General features: G+C 32.9%; 3 protein-coding genes across 5 annotated transcripts; 1 reads left to right on the top strand and 2 right to left on the bottom strand.

Annotated features, from left to right (window-relative positions):
• Positions 1 to 174: 174 nt before the first annotated feature.
• LOC114164295 (ubiquitin-like-specific protease ESD4) lies at positions 175 to 6093 on the bottom strand. Of its 3 annotated transcripts, none has more exons than XM_028048905.1 (10): positions 5186 to 6092; positions 4733 to 4815; positions 4569 to 4662; positions 4330 to 4428; positions 3383 to 3475; positions 3173 to 3292; positions 2313 to 2416; positions 1498 to 1570; positions 631 to 739; positions 175 to 188 (listed from the first exon to the last, which is right to left on the bottom strand). In XM_028048905.1, exons 1-9 carry the CDS (start codon positions 5855 to 5857, stop codon positions 677 to 679), a joined length of 1401 nt encoding a protein of 466 aa, XP_027904706.1. In that variant the 5' UTR covers positions 5858 to 6092; the 3' UTR covers positions 175 to 188; positions 631 to 676. The 3 variants fall into 3 exon arrangements, 2 of the variants coding, with proteins under 2 accessions (XP_027904706.1, XP_027904705.1); XR_003599527.1 differs by lacking the exon at positions 175 to 188 and adding an exon at positions 2580 to 2628 and having other exon boundaries at positions 390 to 739; positions 5186 to 6093; XM_028048904.1 differs by lacking the exon at positions 175 to 188 and having other exon boundaries at positions 247 to 739.
• A 999-nt stretch (positions 6094 to 7092) lies between these two features.
• Positions 7093 to 15134, bottom strand: LOC114162131 (ABC transporter C family member 14-like). The gene is made up of 11 exons (XM_028045914.1): positions 12828 to 15134; positions 12201 to 12521; positions 11921 to 12007; positions 10551 to 11174; positions 10284 to 10448; positions 9434 to 9728; positions 9136 to 9350; positions 8300 to 8605; positions 8046 to 8109; positions 7513 to 7752; positions 7093 to 7420 (listed from the first exon to the last, which is right to left on the bottom strand). The coding sequence occupies exons 1-11, from the start codon at positions 14973 to 14975 to the stop codon at positions 7326 to 7328; spliced, it is 4560 nt and encodes a 1519-aa protein (XP_027901715.1). The 5' UTR covers positions 14976 to 15134; the 3' UTR covers positions 7093 to 7325.
• A 5366-nt stretch (positions 15135 to 20500) lies between these two features.
• On the top strand, positions 20501 to 22138 carry LOC114162774 (TOG array regulator of axonemal microtubules protein 2). Its single transcript, XM_028046748.1, has 5 exons — positions 20501 to 20796; positions 20905 to 21011; positions 21138 to 21285; positions 21519 to 21713; positions 21806 to 22138. The coding sequence occupies exons 1-5, from the start codon at positions 20578 to 20580 to the stop codon at positions 22034 to 22036; spliced, it is 900 nt and encodes a 299-aa protein (XP_027902549.1). The 5' UTR covers positions 20501 to 20577; the 3' UTR covers positions 22037 to 22138.
• The last annotated feature ends 653 nt before the right edge of the window (positions 22139 to 22791 follow it).

Here is a 22791-nt window from a genome sequence, read left to right on the forward strand (position 1 = left end):
GAATAATGCCTTAAGATCTAAATTACTAAAGAAAAGGTAAAAAGTCTAGTAAAACATTGTGGTATCCTGAGAAAGAACAAAAGTTATCGATTGCATGGATAAACTCGCAAAGGGTTGCTTCAGTTCAGTTAGGATTTAACGGGAGAATTCTGCCTCTCATTGTTGATTTTATCCTTCATTGAGCATGTCTATAATTTGTACAACATAAGACAATTAAGAAATAGTTGTGTGAATAGTAAAGCTTTGTTATACATAAAAGCAACAATGCAAAGCTGCACTACTGATATAATACAAAAGAAGAGTATGAGATAATAACTACATGAGGAACAAAATGTCCCATTGATGAAAGAGAGTAGAAAGAATGGGACTAGGGAGGAAGAAATGACACCTTAACCATAAAACTATTTATGCCTCATTTTATAATCCACTCTGTATAGCAGCAATATACAACCTACTGCACTTTACACTACACACAACTTGTATCCAAACAAACTCAATAACCAATACATGTATAATCATTTCAGTTTTCAATCTAAAACATTCTTCAACTCTATAAAGGTCACTACTAAGACATCATTCCTCAAAAGATGCCCTATTAGAGAATAATGTAACGACCTTTGAAATACATACCTTTCACACAAAAATTTGGCGACTATGTATTGGACTGTTGCCCCAGTTATTCAGCTTTCAATCTCAATATCTCCTTAGCTGTTCTACGCCGGAAGTAAGGCATGTTTACCTACAAATGAAAAAGAGTATTTCACTTCTCAAACAATTTTAGTTATTCAAAATCCAATTGTATCAGCAGGATCTTCCATATATCTCAAACAATCTTAGTTCTTTAGGATCTAATAATGAATCAATTGGGTCTTTCAAATATCAAAATTCAGTTGGAATTTTCTGAGAAGTAAAGTCACATAATATTGATACTCAAGGGAACCAATTAACGCAATTAGAATCAGAGGGGTTAAACACACTGCGGTAACTAGGGGACCCAGTTGACACAATGGAAATCTGAATAATTATAATTGTACAATTATGATATCTGAAAGATAAAAATGTCACTAAGCTATACAAAACTTTACACGCCATCTCATGAGGCACGAAATAAGCATCATTGAACTTTTGATGCAGGTTGGGTTTAAATATTTGAAGAAATAAGCATCTTTACTTATCTTTGAAAAAAAAAACTATTCTTTCTTGAAATTTAAGTTTGAATCAAACATGTCTGGGTACGGTACTGTCAGAGTAGGATTTTTTCATGCCATGCACCATATGCAAATATCACCAATTTTAACAAATTTAAAATATTTCAGGCAATTAATTAAAGCAAATACATAACACAAGTCTGTGGCTACTAGGTTATTGATTTGGAGAGATTTAAAGCAAATAATTTCCGTTTCTTAATAAACACGAGTTATAAATGTTTAAATTTGACAAAATATATGGAAAATAAAAACTCTTATCCTGTTATAAATGAAACGCTCCATGTCCTACCTGGTCAAAATACAGCTCCAGGCCCCTGCTATAAAAGTCCACATATTTGATCATAAACACCCCACAATCACACCTGTTTAGATACGAAACAAAAAGTGTTCAAAAAGCATTCACCAAAAACTTATGCTAGCTTGAACCGTTCATAGTTGCAACAGATACTTGGGGCATGCAGAGGCAAAGAAGAAAAATAAGAATAAAAATGGAAAACTGTTAATGTCAAAATGCGACATCGTCGTTCCTTTGAAATTCTAATTAGAGAAGTTCATCCGCAGAAGTACACATAGAAAATATCTCAAAAATGCCGAAAACTTGTCCACCGAAACCATATTAAGATCGAGTTTCACTTTCCTAAATTAATCAATTGCCCTAATAAAAGAACACTCTACAGCATTTCCATACTATTGACGACTGATTAGTAACTAACACCAATGATTGACCTTTTAGAGGAACATAAGACTTAAACTTCCATGAAATAAGGCCCTGATGAATAGGCTTAAAGCCAATATATTTCACTTAATTTTATTAATCATTTAATGAAGAAACTTTTGTCCCTCTTATTAGTCTATTACCTTTTTCGTATGCACATTTGCTGTAGTATCTCCACAATAAAAGAGATAAATTGATATGCTCAAGGTACTTTGATCACAAAATTCTATTAGGCTCTTTATCTGTGAAAGATGGCATACTTGTGGGTTTCTTATTTTCAAAAATGTGTCAAGGCCTACAATTCACTGCATACATATGTTTTGAAAATCTGGGGGGAAATTCAATAAACTAAATGATCCCATAGAGTGATTTGCGATCAGAATACAAACCCATTTTTCTGAACAGGAAGGTCTTTCACAAATTCTTTTTTCCAGGTATTTACACCGATATCTTTTCCATTCTTGTCCTTTACTTCATCCGCAAAATATTTAGCCTGACAGACATCAATGAAAAATAATAAGTGAACTTAACAACAGCCAATTGTCATATAAACTAACGTTTTTCCTCAGTTCTTACAAAGTAAAGACATAAATATCAAATATCAAAACATTGTCACTAAAACTTAAACTAAAGACAGCTCTTGCTACAATGGCTACCTCTGGTGTTTTAAGTGTAAGGCACCAAAGGCTAGACAAAAGCCTGTACCTGACCAAAGCAGCGTGTTAAAAATTTAAAAATCAACAAGATAAATTGACAATGCGGGAAAAAAGACAGTTTTCATGTCACATAATTAAATTTGTTACTTATAGTATATTGAATGTCTATGCGGCATCCTTTGGAAATAGATTTATATCTACAGTGTATACAATTATAAATCAATTACCTAAATGTTTAAATTCATATGCCACATACACACTTCTAAACTGGACTAGGAATGGAATTTCAAATCTATTGATATAATTTAAATATGTCTTCCTCATCAAACCTTGATTGAGAACTTAATCAAATCACACACTTTATTGATATCGATAGGGTTCAATCAAATCACTCTAGCTCCAAAACACCTCACATTGCAAAAAAGCACAGTAAAAGGACAAAAATAAAATAAACAAAACAAACCACAAGTTTGGGTTTTCATGAAAAATTATTAAATAAGAAAATAAAAAATAGTTCCTACTTTGGTCAAAATTAGCATAACAGATCTTGGAATATGGAATTTACAATTAAATTACTTGAAAAAAAAAATTACCAGCTTTTCTAGCACAGAACTATCCTCTCCTTTCATTGAGTCAAGATACTGCAATTTCTTATCTTTATTATTGATGACTGCCAAGCACCAATGTATCTCTTGATGGATAGGTACAAATATCTGGTAGTAACAATAAAGCAGGTGAAAGTTCAATACAAAAAAACAATCAAAATTGCTAGAAGCAAAAACAATTAGTTCCAACATAATTACTTTATCACATTCAAGTAAACTGTATCCCAATTTCCGTTGGCTTGTCCATCTTCTGACAGATTTGAAATCATAACCATTTGGGCCACTTATTAACTGCAATAACATTCAAAATAATAAACATCAGTGTCTGGTCAATATGACTAAATTACAAATATAATAAAATGCATATCATATTAAGACAATCTACTTTTTTCACCTGTGCTTTGGTTCATTATAATATTAATGAGTGAGTGCCAAACATAAAGAAATTGTCAATCAGGAGCACTATATATTGATAAAGTTGCACCTTGGTAGCAATGGCCAAAAGTTTGAATCTCAAAAGTGCCTTTTCACATACAAGTAATATAAAAGTATACGAAAGAAAGAACAGAGAGAGAGCACAGTTCCACAGTGTGCAAGTTAGCTGTAAACTCCACTAGAGTTGGCCACAAGCACACTTGGGAGGTCGAGGTCAGACAGTTGGCATCAAAGAGAAACGACAACAGCGTCATTTACCATTTAAACATGTGAGTAGAACATAAGACCAGATATATCGAAATGGAGCACATTTTCTGGCTGCCTTTGTCCATGGATCAGTTTGTCAATTAAACTGGTTGGTATGGTTACGCTTTTCAAACATATGTAAGTAAGGAAAGGCCAAACTATGCAATAATGAATATCTGCAGGCTAGCTTTTTCTTCACATCTACGCACACATGTAAACATGTTTGTATATAGCACAATATATAAGTTTTGGAGTATCAATCAACTAATGGTATACAAACATAAAAATTTCTAGTTTGAAACAAGATTCAAATGTTAATAGTTTCTAGGTCAACAGTAACCAATGCTTCAAAAGGAGGGAAATGCCCCCCTCGCCTTAGTAATGGTATGGTAATCAATCATATGAAAGCAGAATTGATTTTCTACCTCAACAACACTAAATAATCACGTGAAGAATTATCCTACCCTTTTGTAGAAAAAGGTATTGAAAAAATGACATTTCAGAAATTTATGTGACTGTCTTTGTTCCCTCTCCTTCAGCAAAGCTAAATACAAATTTATCACCTGCACAATAAAGGTACATGATCTATCACTGAGTTTCATGGTACCAAAATTTCAAATCATGATACAGTTAGATACCAAATTCTTCTCTACTTCAGCAACTCAACAAAGGGATAAACAAATAATAAAGCAAACAAATTTACCTCATCATTTAACCATCCAGTTGACCTAAGGCATTGAAACTTTTCTCCAGTAATCTCGATATTAGAATGCTCATGGGTAACCAAGATTGTCCAACTGCAAAAGCAATGAATACATTACAGATTATACTCAACCTCCCACATATAGCCAAATCATAAATTCATACCGGTTGGCAGAGAAGGCACGCTCAACCTCATCTTCTTCCTCACTACTAAGAGCAACAAATGGTTCTTGCAGCGCTTCTGATTCCTGTAAATCATAGCAACACACAGGGTAAATTGACACTAACATGTATCCTGCCTCTCATTCCTCAACCAACCAGACCAACTCAACTTACACATTAGTACTAATACTTAAAGTAACTTCCGTATTAGGTTTCAATTTTCCATTTCCACTAATAACTGCAACCAGTTGTCACACTTTACGTTCTTCAATTTTCCAAAATTCATACTAAAAATGGAGAAAACAACCAAAAAAAAAATCTGTCAACCAGAAACAAAATACAAACAAGGACCCCGTTCTTATTCATTCGGAAATAAAAATTAACCATTTCCATAAACAAAACACACCCCACAAAAGATGATTGATTGCTAAATGCCAAATAAGTAATCATAATCACCTCATCCAATTCCTTCTTCGGTCTCAACAAATTAAAATGGTCCCTGCGCTTCTCATTCAGGTCAATCTCAAAATTCAGCCTCTGAAATGTGCCATTTCTCCTCCCAACATCCTCAAGCAACTTCTTATACGCATGAACACTTTCAACATCAAGCTGCGTCTCAGAACCCCACAACTTCCCTCTACTCGCTACCTTCAATTCCGCATTCCTCAGCTCCGAATCAAATGATAACGTCGACTGCGACTGCTGCTGAACCCTAAACTTGTCACCGTCACCATGCGGCTCTTCCACACTCGAATCCGCACAAGGCTCATCACTCTCCGCGTCCACTACAATCACCTCCTTCCCCTTCTCCACTACAGACCTACACTTCTCCAACGTCGAACGCTTCGCCTTCTCGAACTTAGTGATCAGAGCGTTCCCCATGGCATCGCCGACGCGAATGCTAACCCTAGCAGCGAGTGGAAATTTTGTCGGCCGACACGGCGCGTGAACCTCCCTCGCCAACGGCGCGGAAACCTGCGGATACCGGGAGAGTCGCGCGACGGCACTGGTGGCGGAAGGAGCGGGTTTGGTAGATAATTTGGAGCGTTTACGGGAGGAATCTGAATTGGTGAGGTTCACGTTCATGCATTCTTCGGTACGCTTGCGGTTGGTGGTCATCGCACCCATTGATTGATCGAATTGGAAACGTACAGTGATTGAAGCATGTCCACCGCGTGAATTTGGGGAATTAGGGTTTCTTCTGCTGAAAATCTTAAACCGTAAACAATTTTCGCGGGGTTACGGAGTGAGTGAGAGTGAGTATCGTTTGAATGAAGGGAAGCTTCTGTTCTGTCTCTTCTCTGAAAGGGTTAATTAGGTTTTAATTTAGGGAGAAGATTGAAATTGAGTTGTTATATTTTAGAACTCTAAATTTGGTATCACAGTGAGATTTTTTTTTTTCAAACTCATATATATATATATATATTTATATATATATATATATATATATTCTCATTATATTACAAAATGCATGTATTATTGAATCAGGTAAAAAAATTTTAAATATGCGTGATATTATATTAATAGGTGATAATATTATAATATTATTAAATTTATATATATATATATATATATATATATTTATTAAAAATAAAGTGAAATATATCAGAACAAATAAAAGAATAATCATTGATAAATTAAAAAAAAAAAAATAAAAACATCTAATTTTATAAAAAGTTTGTAAAAATAACGGTCAATTTTTAAAAATTTAATAAATTATTATATTTAAAAAGATAAAATCGATATTTTGAAAAATGGACACAAAAAGAGAAATCTCCTTTATATATTATTATAGATATTTAATTATCGGTATAAAAATTATTATTTTATATTAAAAAACAAAAATTAGAAAGAAAATTCAAAAGAATTCGTAAGATCATACATTATCTAATTTGGAAGTGGATATAACAAACTTCATACTAGGTAATTCATAATATATTTTCACACGGATTAGTAATAAATAATGTATTTATGTATAGATCGTGTTATTGTTTCTACAATCTAAAAGTTGTGTTTTACATTTTCGGGGATTTTGTTTATTTTTTTCTAAATGGACTTCGTATGTTTGATAAAATTGCAATGAATGATCAATTTTTAAATGATAATAAGTTGAATATTATAAATGAAGTTAATATTATGAAACATGGTCCAAGAACAAAATTTTTAGTTAAAGAGAATTGTAGTGAAGTTTTTCACAACGGATAATATAAATATTTTATTATTAAAATTATTTGTACAATACAATAGATACTTGACACTGTATAATTTTTTTTTTCAAATTTCGAAGTGTTTACCGAAACACAATTCTGTTATACTCTCTGGAGTAAAATAGCTTCACACGAAAAAAAGGGAATGAATACACATATCAAAAGAAAAAAATGAATAATGATGATAATAATAATTGCATCTAAAGTGGATATTTATAACCCAATAATTAAAAGAAAAAAAAAAAAAAAACTTATTGCATACTATCCTAGTCTAATTATTGAACCAGTGAATGGATAAAACATCAAAATCTACCAGAGTCATTTGACTTTGGTGTCATGTGTTCCAAAGAGAGTACAAAAATTATCCTTGTCAGAATCTAAGCCTATATTTATGCAGATCTATTGGAGTACTCCTTAACCAATGCTGCAAAAAGTGAAGGCCTTTCTAGCAACCGTGATGGCTTGTCATATTCTTTTGAAAGCCCTGTTAAAAATTCAAACACCCAAATCATTGTTATAGCAGAAAATTTGTGTTGAAATTGTAAAAATTTGTATGAATTTTGTAGTTGTAGTTACCTGCATCAATGACTAAAACTTTGTCACAGTCCATCACTGTAGGTATTCTATGAGCAATGCTGATAATTGTACGATCTGCAAAATCCTCTCGGATGATTTTCTGTATTACAGCATCAGTTTGTGAATCAACAGATGCTGTTGCCTCATCCATGAACAGTATTTTGCTGCGTTTTAGCATGATCCTTCCCAAACACAGAAGCTGTCTTTGCCCCACACTCCAATTGTCTCCGCCATCAACCACTACCAGATAAAATCAAGTACATTATGTATATCAGTTCATACTTTCAACAAACACAACATCATAAAGCAATACCAGAATTTTTAGCTTTGGAATAAACTTAAACATATCAGTCTTAATGTGTTATCTAGTTTTAGATGTTGTTTGTTTTGAGTCTGTTAATTGCATGAATAACACAAAAACAACATTGGTGACATAGTAAATTTGTTGTCAACAAGAATATCTTAAGCAATGCTTTCTAGACATATTGGACCAACTAAGCTATTAAAAGGAGATTTGTGAGAGGAGTTAACACCTGAAGCCTCAAGTTTCTCAGGCTTTGCAGCCACCACATCTTTCAGTTGGCAACGTTCTAGGCTCTGCAGAAACAAAATTCAAAGCCAGTTATTAGTTCTGAGAATCTCAAATTACAATTAAAAATTGAACTTTAAGCTTAACTCAACTGGCTAAAACGAAAACGGACTTATAAACACACTTATATGTTATTGTGAAATCGAAATCACTTTATCTATAATCGTCGTGAGATCTTCAGAACTCTCAATTATATACCTTCCAGATTTCTTCTTCTGAATACAGGCCAAGGGGATCAACGTTGCTTCGTACTGTTCCTTGAAAGAGAACAGGTTCTTGAGGAATAATTCCAAATCGAGATCTGAGATCATGAAGGCCCACAGTACAAATGTTGATACCATCAACAATTATTTTCCCAGCTGAAGGCTCAATCAACCTAAACAACACCTGAATGAGGGTTGATTTCCCACTCCCTGTTCGACCAACAACACCAATCTTTTCTCCTCCTTCAATGGTGAGAGAGATTCCTTTGAGAACCAGAGGAGTATTTGGCCGATACCGAACCTGTTCATCACCATTCAATAACAAAGGTTATGTAAGAACTAGTTACTGAATCACAAGGTGTTGGATCTTTCAAGAGAGGATTACCGATACAGGGCCTTATCTAAGTTAGTCACCACACATATAAGGGATTGACACCACTCTTAACCCAAAACTTTAAGGCGATGGATTTATGGACCTTGATCCTTATATAGTGCTCAACTTTCTCATTTTTACTCAATGTGAGACTTAGACATACACTTGGATCCCCAATACAAGGGTCATTGAACAAGGAGCAAGACATGCACACTTTTTTTATTTTAAACAAACTTAAGCCTAACATATACAGTTTGTACTTAGATGTTTGTGATTATTATTGATGTGTCTAGAGGGAGGAAGTTCACTGAAAAGATACAACACCAGTGAAACCTGAGTCCGACACATATAAGAGATTGACATCATCCAAAACCTTATAATGCACAATTTTTTATTTTAAAGCAATTTAAGTCAAATGTAAAAAAGTTTGTACTTAGATGTTTGTGACTATTACGTACCTGCAAATTGTTTAACTCAATGTGTCCATGGCTGGGCCAATTCTTAGGAGGAGAGGTATCAGCCATTTTCCATGGCGCTTCTGAGGGAAGGTTGGTGAACTGTTTTATTCTCTCAACTGAAACCATTTTGTTCTCAACAGAACAAGTCATTGATATGGTAAATGCCAAAAGACTACTCAGAGCTAAACCATAGGACAAAGACAGACCAACATATTCTGCAAAATTGAATGTTTGATTAGTTCTTGTTTTATCTTCAATAAGAAAATTCATGACATAATAATTGAGTAGTGTGGTGTACCTGGCCTCATGATAGCACTTGGGAGAAAGATCATAAAAACAGTGCTGATGCTAAGGAAAACCACTCCCATGTAGTCCAAGCGAAAACCAAGCCATTCATTGGCCCCATTGTTGTGGAAATCCATTCTCAGACTAGCATTGACTTTGTCAATATTTTCTTGACAAAATGCGTTCTGTTTTTTAAAGCCACGAATGGTCATAACACCAGCAATGGTTTCTGAAAAGTGGTGAATCACAGGAGCTTTGGTGATGGAATCAAGGCGAGTCAATTCCCGAGAAGATGCAAGGTAATATTTCTGCAAACCAGAGCAAGCAAGTGTCAAAATGCACTCAACATTTTGTTTCAGTATGGTTTTAATACGAAAACTTTAATGCAAAATTGAAATTCATTTCTATCCGAAATTTTGATATATTTTAGTCCTCAAACTTTAAGAATGAATGAATATAATCATTTTAACCTAATTAGGTTAAACTTTTTTAAATGTTAAACGCAATTTCCGGTCAACATCGTAACGGAAGCATGTCAGATGGTGTAAACAACTCAGATACTAACATGAGACGCATTTGACACGTAAAAATATTTAATCTAATTGGATTAAAATGATTAAATCCATTCATTTTTTAAGTTTAAAGACCAAAATATATCAAAATTTCAAACAATAACAAATTACAATTTCACGTCAGAATACAGATACTAAAAATATAGTTAACCATTTTTTTTATGAGTAATCACAAGTTCCTAAGAACTCTGCACTATCCATTCACAAATATCAACAAAAATCCATCATAATTTTTGTATCATAACATTATAGAGGCTAGAATTCAAACAAGAGTGAGTAGACATATCATACCCGATACCAGTTATTAAGATAGAACAGTGGGATTAAGAGGAAGACCGTTTCCCAAGCATTTTGGCATGTCACAAAGAGGATGCTGATCACCGAGAAGTATGCAACCATTACGAAGTTCACCAACATTGGAATTGATATGTCAAGCCAAAGTATATCAGTAGATACCTAAACATTTCACACAACACAATAAGTCCAAGCAAACAGAATATGCTAGCTTATGCAGTTTACTAGAAAAAAATGAACGTGAAATATGGCGTTAAAACTCACACGACTCAAAATTCTGCCAGAGGGAGTGGTGTCAAAGAATGACATTGGTGCATGCAGAATGCTTTGAAGCATTCCACCGAAGAAGCTTTGAGATGTCTTGAGACCCCAATAGGTAAATAAGATTGATCTTGCCATCACAACAACAGTTACACCAAGTGCTATGCAAGCATAGACAGTGATGAATGTAGAAGGAGCAAAGTTAGTGCCTTCTGCAGTTCCAATTGCTAGCCAGTAATCACCAGCCAAGAAGGATAAAATCCATGTTAGAGACATTGCCAGCATCAGCACAATACCCCACCACCCAAATGCTTCAGTGAAGTAGTGTTTGTACACTTGAAGGTTCACACGACCGGTTTCTCTTTCCTCATCTTCAATGAGCTTTGCAGTGGTGTTAGCTGACTTAGCTTGATTTTGAGGTTGCTTTTCACCTGCTTTTTCCTTTTCTTTTGAAGGGATTCGAGCCAGTTTCGGAGACTGAATCGAATCATCACCACCACCTTTATCGCTAGATTCTGCAATCTCCATAGATGATTCATGAGCAGCCACAAGTGCACCAAAATCCAGGCCTGCATTGAGAAGTTCATCATACTTCCCACTTTGCACGATTCTCCCTTCTCTCATCACCTTGACGATGGTATCAAAAACAAGAAAATGTGCTCAGTTGAAAGATTAGTGAAGGACACCAAGAACGAATCTAAATTTAAATCTATGAAGCCTGGATACGGATACGGACATGGAGATACGACTAAATTGCAAAATATAGGACACGGGACACGGCATGTATATACATATTATTTTCAAACTTTCAACTAACATATAAATAAATCTAATTTATTTATCTAATATAAAAAAAAGTGAAAAGTAGTGATCATATAATACTTTTTCCTTATTTTTATAATCATAATAGAAACTTATGTGATAAATTTACAATTTTATGGATTTTTTAGAAAATTATTGAATTTGTAGTTATTAATATTATGTTGGAGTCATGTCAAAATCATGTTAAAGACAAAAAAAATGTTTTTCAAATTGGACACTTTACTGATACATGTCGTACAAGTGTCATACAAGTGTTGGTGTTCGATACGTGTCGGACACGGGACACGCCCATTAATGAGGCTGTCCGGGCTTCATACATCAAGAACAACTCAAGTGGTGTATTTGTACACTCTCAACTACTACATTGTCTATCACAGAACACCGACCAAATTTAAATATATAATATTAGGGAACAAAATAAAACATTTTCAAATATTCGGTAATAATCGTAACAAAACTACACCTTCACACCCTTGTGTACACATAGGTTTGTCACCGATCGACACGATTAACATAACACTAGAGTAAGAAAATTGTCTTTATACACGTACCATTATACAGTCAACATTATGCAGGAAGTCAACTTGGTGGGTTACAAGTAAAATGGTCTTGTTTTTTAGAGCCCCCATGATACATTCCTGCAACAAGGTGAAGAAATTAGAAACTTCGTTGGTTATGGCAAAATCTTTTTTCATGGTTTATGTGCATTTCTTATACATAGATACTTTGTTTTTCATTTTCTTCTGGCATGAAAAACATTACACCATAAACCATAAAACGTTTAAGGAAATGAAGCTAGTGAACAATGTCTGTTGTTCTTTATTTACTTACCTTGAAAATGAATGATCCAGTTTGTGCATCAACAGCACTGAATACATCATCAAGGAGATAGATGTCACAGTCTTGGTATACAGCTCTAGCAAGTTGTATACGTTGCTTCTGGCCACCACTGAGGTTAATACCCCTTTCTCCAATCTCAGTTTGGTCTCCATATTCCATCATTTCAAGATCCTTTTCCAGGCAACACACTCTTATAGCTTCTTCGTACTTCTCTCTGTTCATTGGTAAACCAAACAATACGTTCTCTTGGATGGTTGCATTCTGAATCCATGATGTCTGTGCTACATAGGCTATTGACCCACAAACTCTAACCTAAAAGATTAAAGAAAACAGAAAGTAATGATCACAGAACAATACAACTAAATTTTCATTTGCTAGAACATTCATAAACCAACAAAACACATTTATGTACATGTATTCCTACAAGATATCATGTTATAACGAGTTAAATATGTTTTTAGTCCCTTAACTTTTAGTAAACATTGAAATGAGTCATTATTCGAAACTTTGGATCAATTTAGTTCCCCGTATTTAAACTATGTTATAAATATAAGTCAATGCATCTAATATATAGTAATCAGCATGCACATAATGAGTCAAACCAGAGTAATTACATACCTTTCCTGATATCTTGATCATTTCCCCTAACAAAGAAGCCAGTAACGAAGACTTGCCTGACCCAACTGTTCCCACAACAGCAGCATGTTCCCCTCTCTTGATCTCCAACTCTTCGACTTTCAGAGACACATTTGCATCTGCATCTTCCCAGGAGAATTCTCCATTTTTTATCTCCACAGCGATGTCACCATCACATCCCTCCAATCTCTCCACTGCACCCTCATCCATTTCCTTGCTCATCATGAACTCATCCAACCTCCCAAGAGATATCATCGCTTGGGAGATCAAGATGAGAGCCTGAGGGAAGGTTCTCACAGGCTCTTGCAAAATCTTGATCACCGAAGTGATGGTGAACACAGTGCCAGCGTTCAAAGGAACCCCCTGAAGAACAGCAGCTCCAAAAGTGAGAACACATACCAACAAAGGAGCAGTGGTGAGAACCCCCATGTTAATGGCAAAGTAGTACAAGAACTTTCCAATCCAACCGTGTTCGGCTTCGCGAAACTGCTGAATCTTGTTGCCAAAGTACTCCTCCCAAGCTTGAAACTTGATCACACGCATGTTGTTAAGCAACTCATTCGTGGCCTTCATCCTCAGGTCACGGCTCTTCATTATCCTGAACTGGAACGTGTTGCTCTTCTTGGTGCGAATGAGAGTGAAAACAAACACCACACTGGTTCCAAGCAGCGCTGCAAGCGCTGACACGCCAATACTGTTGTAGATAAGTGCCAATGCTGCAGCTACTTGCAGTGGCATCAACCATATGGGATGAAACTGCATCATCAAATCTGAGAGCTGTTGTGCATCAACGGCCATGTGGTTCACAATCTGGCCGGTGCCATGAGTCTGCCTTGAAGAACTTGACAGCCTCAAACCTTTCTTGTACACGGAAGTTATGATGCTGGAACGCATTAACATGCCTAGTTTCTGAGAGTTGAAGTTGAATTGGTGCACAGAGAGGACCTCAACAGATTTTGCAAAGAACAGGATCAGAATCAGAATAAGTCCTTCAAGAGGGGTGCTATCTTTCCTTGCGGTGAAATCAACAAAACTCTGAATAAGCATTGGACCAATATACATAACCGCAAGTCTTATAACTGCAAGAAAGCCAGTGAAAGCTATGTGCTTCCAAAAGCATCTAAACAAGGTGACACCAACCGGCTGCTTGCTGTTATCCTCTTCCTTCGGCCAATTGCTTTGGAAAAGCTCTGACATTTTTTCTGCTCGGAACTCCAGAGGAAGAGAAGGCACATCATCGAGCTTCAGGGGTGTTTGGTACCCTTTGTTCAGCAAAGGGTTCATCCAAAGCCACACTATTTTGGAAAAAATCGAAGAATGAGCATAAGGACTCAAATTTCTCTCGCTGGAAAGGCACTGATATGCTGTCACTTCATCAGAAATTCCAACCACCTGAATCCCCGTTACTCCTTTCACTGCTACAACGAAAAGGAACGCAGAAAGTGGGAGATTAACCAAAGAAAACACGTCATCCACTCTCAAACTAAGCTCCAATCTCGCTCCATCCACAATCACAAAGCGAACAATAGCCGAAACGGCAAAAAAGCACGAAACCACCATGTTTGCAATCCAATACATTCTCAGCGACAAAGGGTGCTCCAAAGCTTTGAACTTGTTCTCGTGAACCAACAGGATCACAACCACTATGTTGGCCGCAGCTTGAAAGAGCCGAAAGAGTGCCTCTATGACTGTCCATGAAGAAAGACTCGTTTGAGTATAGGCCAAGACACCAAGAACAGCATAAGCTGCGACCAAAAGGGTGGTCACCAAGAAGGTTAGTTTAAACCAGAAGGTGACTTTATAGTGAGAGCGTTTTTCCTCCTGCAAAAGGGGTTTGGTAACGGAAGAGGAAGAGGTGCGAGGGGAAGTGAATCTAGAATAGAGTTTAACAGCTGAAAAGGCGAAGACAATGAGCAAGAAGATGGAATCAACACCAGAGAGAATAACTCGTTGAGGGCATGGTGATAGGAGAAGAAACCTTAGCCACTGAACTGTGAGAAACGCGGTGGGTGAAGATGAATCTATGTCGAGAGTGGAACATGAAGGGGAAGTGAGCCAGGAAGGTGGAAAGGAAGAAGACATGTTAAGATTAAGATGAAGTGGTAACAGTGTTTGAAAGTGTGGTGACATTGTTGTAGATATATGAAGGTGTGAGAGAGTGGTGCAAATATGAGAAGATTTAAGTTCAGTTGATCATGGTGGTGGTGGTGATGATGGTGAAGAGGAATAATGGCGGTGAGAAATATGGTGACTTGGAAAGGGAAGTGTGGGGTATGATAATGGAAAGTGCGGTGTGAAACGAGGTGCATTGTTTTCCTTGCTTGATGAATAAAAAAAGGTTCCATGCGAACCACGCATCTAGAACATCAAACAGCGTGGGTTTTAGAGGATGAGGTCAGCTCCACCATTAAGGTTGTTTTTGTGTCCATTTTCATAAATACGATTGACATAAAAAGTTTTTATTTTTTATGGGCTTAAATATCATTTTTGTCCTTATTTTTGGTGTGTTTGTTGTGGATAATATTCATTTTGACAGAATGTGTAAAATGGCTCTTATTTCTAATGAATGTCTAAAATAATTCTTATTTTCATAATTCGTGTTTTATTTGATCTTTTTTGTGTGTGTTTGAATTGTTGTGATGTTTTTACATGGTTTCTAAATTACCACACATGTACAGTACACGTAACACCCAATACAACGTGATACATATGTACAGTACTCCGTTATTAATTTAAACAGCGTCACACCAAATAAAACACGAATTGCGAAAATAATGATCATTTTAAACATTTGGTACAAATGAAGACCATTTTAAATATTCTATCAAAATGAAGATCATCCGCAACAAACACTATGAAAATGAAGACGAAAAAGATATTTAAACCCATAGAAAATAAAAACTTTTTATGTCGATGTATTTTATGAAAGTTAATAAAAATGTATTTAAACATTTTCTATGTGTGAATTTCTGAACTCAGCACAAATAGTTAATATTGTATATATTTACTTTTTATGTGAATTATAGAACTGGCACATAAAAACTATATTCTATATCAATTTAGGAATAATGAGTAATAAAAGTCATGTTCTATGTGATTGTGACAAAAACCGGTTTAGATAACTAACGTAATCTTACGAAACAAAATAATTCCTGAGACCAAATTCTCTCGATTCAATTTGGTGTTTCCAGAAGATATAGAGATATAGAAGATTCAATGTCAATAAAATTCAAATCAAACTTGGAATAAAAAAGTTGACCTAATTTTCGTTCTAAAATTTGAAGGTAACGAGTTTTCATTCTTAATTGAGTAACTCTTTTAAATAAATATACCATACTACATTTATTTCAGAGCTTACTTTACAAAAGGAAAATAGTAGTCTATATATATCATCATAAACTATAACGTAAATGTATAGACTACTATTTTGCATTTAAACGTAGTATTTTGAGAAATTTTATTATTATTTATTCATTTTAGTTTTTTTACCTAATTAAAGAGAATGAGATTATTATTTGTCATTATTATTTCACTTATTTTATTTTATATTTCTTTTCTCTATTATTTCTAAAATGTGAACAAATCTTGAAAAAAAAATTTACGTTTTTTTTTATTTTATTTCTGTACTCAATTACCTTCTTAATTTCTATCGTCTTGGAGTGTCTAAAATTTGAAAGAAGAGTATTTACTTTTTGTTACTTTTGAAAAGCAAAAAATAATATTTCAAAAATTTGTAAAGAAAAAAAATATATATTTAATTTGTGTAGTGATGTTGATATGTTTAAAAGTTAGTGTAACTCTTAAAAAATGAATGTTACGAAATGAATTTAATAAAATTCCAATTTATTTAGACATTTTAATTTAGTTTTTTAATTTTCATAAATATATAATTTAATCTTTAAAAAAATTATTAACAACATAATTAGAGTAGAAGTTTATATATTTTATTATACACTAAAAACATGATCTTTTAAAGTACTAAAACATCAATTAATTTGAAAAAAAAAAGGATTATATGTTTAATAGAAATTAACGGGGAGATATAAACTTAACAATACCAAATTGTCTAATAACTGTTTCGGATTATTATCTATTTAGTCTTTATAAGTATATGAAACTTATTTTTTTTTATTTATTCATTTTAATCTTTAAAAATACTATTTTAATCTCTTCTAATTGTTATATATGTTATTTTTAATCTTTTTATTCCCGATGTGTATTACTTTTAACGTTTTCATCCCTAAAATTGTAGGATTGAATTTTTTTTAAAATATGTGTAAAAAAATAGTTTTTAAATAAAAAACCTAAAAAGTGAAGTTGTTGGTGTAACTTGTCTTCTCTACAGAATCTATATCAATACGAAAATTCTTCCCAAATTAAAATAAAAGATATCGTCACGTGCACTATATTAAATATTTTTTATTGCATAAAAAATATTATTATTTTTTACTATGCTTTGTGTTACTACTCAGTGTCACGTGCCATGCACTTGGGTCCTAGACTGCTGAAAACTTTTTATGCATAAACATAATTTCTTCTAGTTTTATGTATTTAATTTGTTGTTTGTATCAATATATTTTATCTTAATAAATTCTATTATTTGGAATCGTTGGTTAAATACAAGATTTATAATAATTCTGATTTTTTTTATAGTAAAAAAAATTATATATAATTTTTTTAATTTTATGTATTTAAAAAATAATTTAATATTTTTTATCAATATATTTTATCTTAATAAATTCTATCATTTGGAATCTTTAGTTAAATACAAGATTTGTAATAATTTTGAAACTCCAACTATTTCATGAAAGAACAAATAATTCTTTATCTTTTTCTATAAATTAAAACAATTAGGTAAATATTTGTGATGGACATATGATAAATTATTTTTGAATCTTAAATTCTGGCGAGTCATATAAAATATATCTAATTTTACTAATAATTAATCCCAACTAAAAAAATGTAATTTTTAATAGATCTAAGGGAGTTTTATTTTTATGTATAATTGTAGGAAAATCTAACTAAAAGAAAGGCTAAAATGTTTTCGATAGGACATATATTTTGATTTATATGTTATAAAATAATTTTATCTGTAATCAATATAAACTACTAATACCTTCGACATTCATAAGCAATCTAATAACTATAAGTTATGGTACAATAAATTCAACAAATTTCAATATAAAAAGATCTAATATCATATTTAAAAATCAATTCAAATTAAACTTATTTTCAGAATACTAATTTAAAAGATGAAAATTATAATATAAATTAGTCTTATATGAACCCATTCTATAAATTCCAAACGTATAGGAAACCACAAACGAAAATGGCAATAATTGATTACATAATAAAGTTCGCTCCCATTTTTGGATTTTGTGAAGCAAATAGAATTTCATCACACTCAAAATTAAAGTGATAGGTACAAAAAGTTTTACTCGGTTTCACGTGTCACAAAGGAATAATAATACCAACTTGTATCTTTTTTAATATTTCAAAAAGACTCAAAATCCCACATATTCAGAGTCTTTAATAACTAGTAGGATGAGAAATAGGAAATGAAAAAGAAAAAAAAAAGTGAAAATAACTAAAACGTACAGTAATAATTTTAAATAATTACTATTGTAATAAATAAAACATTAATATTAATAACTATGACATCATAACTATATAAAATACCTAAGATCAATATATATGAATATTATTACAGCATTTACAGCACAATTTATTAAATGAAAAATATAATTGGTTGGGTCAATTTTTAACATATATTTTTAATTAGTTTTTTTCTTATAATATAGTTTATAATAATATTGATTGCTATATGCATAATATATCAGGATGCTACAATATTTATTGATATAATATGATATTTAAGACGTGTGAAAGTGAGGAAAAATTTATGAACATTTATGTGTCTGTCTTATTTCCTTTTTTATATTGAAGATGTTGCGTACACTCATTACACCAAATAAAAAAGAAAGGGAAACCATTCACACCACTTCGTGTCTTCAATCCAATCCAAATGCAAAATAAAAATAATATTAAAAAATAATAATAATAACTAAATATGTTCCTAATCCTTAAATTAGGACCTAAAATTAAAATTCAATTCTCTTTTTTAAACTTTAATGCATTTTAATATCAAAAAATAAATAAATCCAGTCCAATTATGTATGTTAAACAAAATACAGTCCCAATTATGTATGTAAAACAAAGTTTTAGACTGATATTTAAGTTGTAATGTATCAAAGAGGGATAAACAACTCAAATATTCAATTTAAAACTCAATTTAACATGTAAAAAAGATACAATGAAGTTGAGTTAGGAAGATTATGTAAATTCATTTATAGAATTTGAGAACCAAATCATATCAAAATTTAAAACATAAACTAATCTCAATTTCACGATAAAATTTATAAACTAAAAATATATTTAACTCTCATAATAATAATATATTATTATTATTTCATTATCATTGTTTTTTATAAATTTAATAGTAACAATATTGGTCCATGTGAATTCATTTTTTCTTGTCTTTTTAACAAGCCCATTCACATATGTTTATACCAATAATAACCAAACCACTTGAAGTGGATTGTTGTGATTGCTATAGGCAACCTTTTAATCAATTTCATTTCTAAAAGTATAATATGATTCCAAAATTCATTCTCAAAAAAATTCATGAATATAGCTAATAATTTGCCTTCACACTATGCACAAACTCATTGATTCGGCTCTTAGAAGTTATTTTCCCTCTCCTATATTTATGAATCACTACTTAAGATTATCAATGTTGTTCTACTATTTATGTTACTAATGATATGGTCTTTAAAATAATTATATATTCAAATTTGAACACTATTTGTTATGACTATAATTAAGAGTAGTTTGAGAATTACAATTTTTTTATTTTATGGAATTAAGAGCATTAAATGAATTTAACTAATACCAACATTCTTAATCACAATAAGGTATAAATCAAGAAGGTAATAAGTAACTAACTTTAAAAAAATAGTTTTTGTATAAATGATATAATATTTAAAAGCAACATAAAATAATAATTATTGATTCATAAATCTATCTGTGTTATCCCTCTTAGTCTATAAAAGAAAATTTTTTGTTTTTGTTCATAGAGTTATAGTATTGTTTTTCTTTACATGATTCACGTATTAAAGTTAATAAAATAATATTTAAACATTCTAAATGGGGTCTTATTAAATGATTTTATTCAAATCATAAGCTTGGTAAAGTTAATATCCTATAAGCATAACTCCTCTAATACTAATAGAAAAAATAATATTTAAATAAATTTTAGAATAAATTATTACTTAGATTGGTCAACTAAATTTTTTTATTTAAATTACTTTTGTAAAAAAAATTAAACTTGTTTTAATTATTCAATTAATTTATTTCTCCTTTTCACTCGTCAATTTAAGCAAAAACAAACTTTTTATTTCTTTTCTACTTTTTTTGGTTATTGAAATACATACGTTGCTCTCGAACTCTAATAATATCATACATCGTTTCACTTTCAAACAAACATTGGCATTTAAAAATGTTACCGTTACGAACCAAAACCCCAACGTCTCTTTCCATTTTTAGACCTGAGCCCCAAAAAGTTGCGATTTTTATAGAAGGAATTAAATTTTCTTGGAATCTATTAAGTCTTTCACTCACTCATTCACTTTCATTTCTTGATCATCTTTCTCTTTGCTCTGCAACACTCACAATGGCTCTCAGACCCATCGACAACGCTCTCCCAACAACAACCCCAGAGAGACCCAAAAAACAACCCAAGATTGCTGTTGCAACCCAGAAACAGCAAGATCGTGCTGCTGCCGTCAATGGCGAAAACCAAGTTCCCTTGCCCTCATCAGGGGATGCCACTGTTGACTATGTCTCCTCCGACAACCTTAAACCCTTGTCGGATCCCGAAGTTCAGATTCAGGTTTGTGTGTGTTGTTCTCCTTTCTTTCTCTCGTTGTGCGATTAAAGATTTGGAATTCAATCTTTTTGGAGCATTTTATCTTAAAAGTGAAAATGTTTGGAAATGCAGAGTTTGATTGAAGATTTGAATTCGAAAAACTGGATCAAGGTTTGTGAGTCGCTGAACGATGCTAGGCGATTTGCGTTGTTCCACTCGTCCCTTCTATTCCCTATCTTGTAAGGAATATTTATATTCATTGTTCTTTTTCTTTGTTTAAATTTATATTTTTCTTTTAAAGTTTTGAGCTTTGATTGTGGGGGCAATTGGGTTTCGAGGAATTAATGTAATGATGTTGTGGGCAGGGGAAATATTGTGTTGGTGGTGGCGAAGACAATGAAGAACCCTCGTAGTGCTCTTTGCAAAACCGCAATTATGGCTGCGGCTGATATTTTCAACGCCTCTGGTGACAAGTTGCTTGACCCCGAGACCTCTGATGCATTTGATGGCCTGGTACTTGGACTCAGATTTTTCTTATGTGATCTCTTTTCTAGGATAAATTTTGTAGGGTTCATTGAAAATGTGTTTTTGATCAAAAATTGGTTTTAGCTCTTAAATTTGTAAAAATGTTGTGGATTTGTTCTTAAATCTTAAACCTCTCACACAATGACTAAGATAAGTTTTAAACATTTTGTTTTTTGGTTATCTAATGGGTTGGAATGTGTTGTTTGGTTCAACATCAACAGCTGCTGCAGCTGCTGCTAAAAGCTTCCCAAGATAAAAGGTTTGTGTGTGAAGAAGCTGATAGAGCACTTGGCTCAATGGTTAGTTCCATGACCCCTCTTCCTCTGCTTCAGAAACTAAGGGTATATGTTAGTCACAAAAACCTTAGGGTCAGGGCCAAGGCTGCTGTCTCTCTCTCCAACTGTGTCTCAAAGATGGTGAGTAGACATTATTACAAGCTCATGTCTTTAACGTTGTTTGTTTTTGTGTCTATGCACTGTTTGTTCTAAGGTTATGTGAATGTGAGCAGGGTCTTGAAGAAATGGAACAGTTTTCTTTGGCTGAACTGATTGAAGTTGCAGCTGATTTGCTGAATGATAGACTTCCAGAGGCAAGAGATGCAGCTCGAAGTATTGCAACTGACGTGTATGAGGCACTGACTAAGGACGCAGAACAGAAGATGGAGTTGTGGCAGAGCTTCTGCCAATCCAAATTGCCACCGATTCACGCACTTTCAATGATGAAAATAGTTAAGCCCTGAAAAGGAATGTTTTCTTTCTCTCTTAGTTTAACTGTTCTTCAGCTCATGTTTCTTCATGAGTGTCAATTTTTTAATATTCAGTGATACCTTGTTGAGTAGCAATATTGAAATAACATTTCATTCATGCAGAGTAATGTATAATTTCCTTATATATAATTATCGATTGGTTTCCTCTTCCTGAAACCAAAAATCAAAGAAATATTTGAAAGAATTTTTATATCTCATAGATATTGAGTCTTTCGAGAGAGAGTTACTGGGAATATACAACATCAATGAGACATGAGTTCAATTATGAGTGATTGATACCATTTTTAACCCAAAATCTTAAGACGATGAGTTTATGGGGTCTTCATCTTTATATGATACTCAACTTTCTCATTTTTACTCAATGTGGAACTTAGACTCACACTTTCCAACAATTTCGCCCTTAAGTGTGAGTCTTTACATTGAGATTTCTCTCTCGAGCTAACCACAAAATATTTCGTACCGTCGACCGTCGCTTTTCTTAACGGTACATGCTTAGCTGACCCACTACCAAGAACTCATGACAAAGCAATCAGCATCTCCATAAGCTATATGAGCTTTGATTTTATAATCCCAAGGTGATATTTTCTTTGTAAAATGAATCATTAAAATTTTTATTCATTTCAGTTTTCTTCATTCCATCTTAGTCTAATTTACGTGCATTATTCATCATAACTCGAGATTGAATCTAAGGAAATGATGCTTGTCAACTTTAGCTTATGAAAATTGAT

This window comes from Vigna unguiculata, chromosome 9 (genome assembly GCF_004118075.2).
Source record: "Vigna unguiculata cultivar IT97K-499-35 chromosome 9, ASM411807v1, whole genome shotgun sequence".
In the NCBI taxonomy this organism is placed as follows: Eukaryota; Viridiplantae; Streptophyta; class Magnoliopsida; order Fabales; family Fabaceae; genus Vigna; species Vigna unguiculata.

What these genes read in the sequence shown, in the direction of transcription:
- LOC114164295 (XM_028048905.1), bottom strand. Translation starts at nt 5,857, where the DNA reads ATGGGTGCGATGACCACCAACCGCAAGCGTACCGAAGAATGCATGAAC. An exon ending in CTGGATGGTTAAATGATGAG is followed by an intron (nt 4,429 to 4,568) that starts GTAAATTTGTTT and finishes TTTATTGTGCAG; the next exon opens with GTGATAAATTTGTATTTAGC. An exon ending in TGGAGCTGTATTTTGACCAG is followed by an intron (nt 740 to 1,497) that starts GTAGGACATGGA and finishes TTTCATTTGTAG; the next exon opens with GTAAACATGCCTTACTTCCG.
- LOC114162774 (XM_028046748.1), top strand. Translation starts at nt 20,578, where the DNA reads ATGGCTCTCAGACCCATCGACAACGCTCTCCCAACAACAACCCCAGAG. An exon ending in TCCCTTCTATTCCCTATCTT is followed by an intron (nt 21,012 to 21,137) that starts GTAAGGAATATT and finishes TGTTGTGGGCAG; the next exon opens with GGGAAATATTGTGTTGGTGG. An exon ending in CCAACTGTGTCTCAAAGATG is followed by an intron (nt 21,714 to 21,805) that starts GTGAGTAGACAT and finishes GAATGTGAGCAG; the next exon opens with GGTCTTGAAGAAATGGAACA.
- LOC114162131 (XM_028045914.1), bottom strand. Translation starts at nt 14,975, where the DNA reads ATGTCACCACACTTTCAAACACTGTTACCACTTCATCTTAATCTTAAC. An exon ending in TTGAGTTAAACAATTTGCAG is followed by an intron (nt 8,606 to 9,135) that starts GTACGTAATAGT and finishes GGTGATGAACAG; the next exon opens with GTTCGGTATCGGCCAAATAC. An exon ending in TGAGAAACTTGAGGCTTCAG is followed by an intron (nt 7,753 to 8,045) that starts GTGTTAACTCCT and finishes TTTATCTGGTAG; the next exon opens with TGGTTGATGGCGGAGACAAT.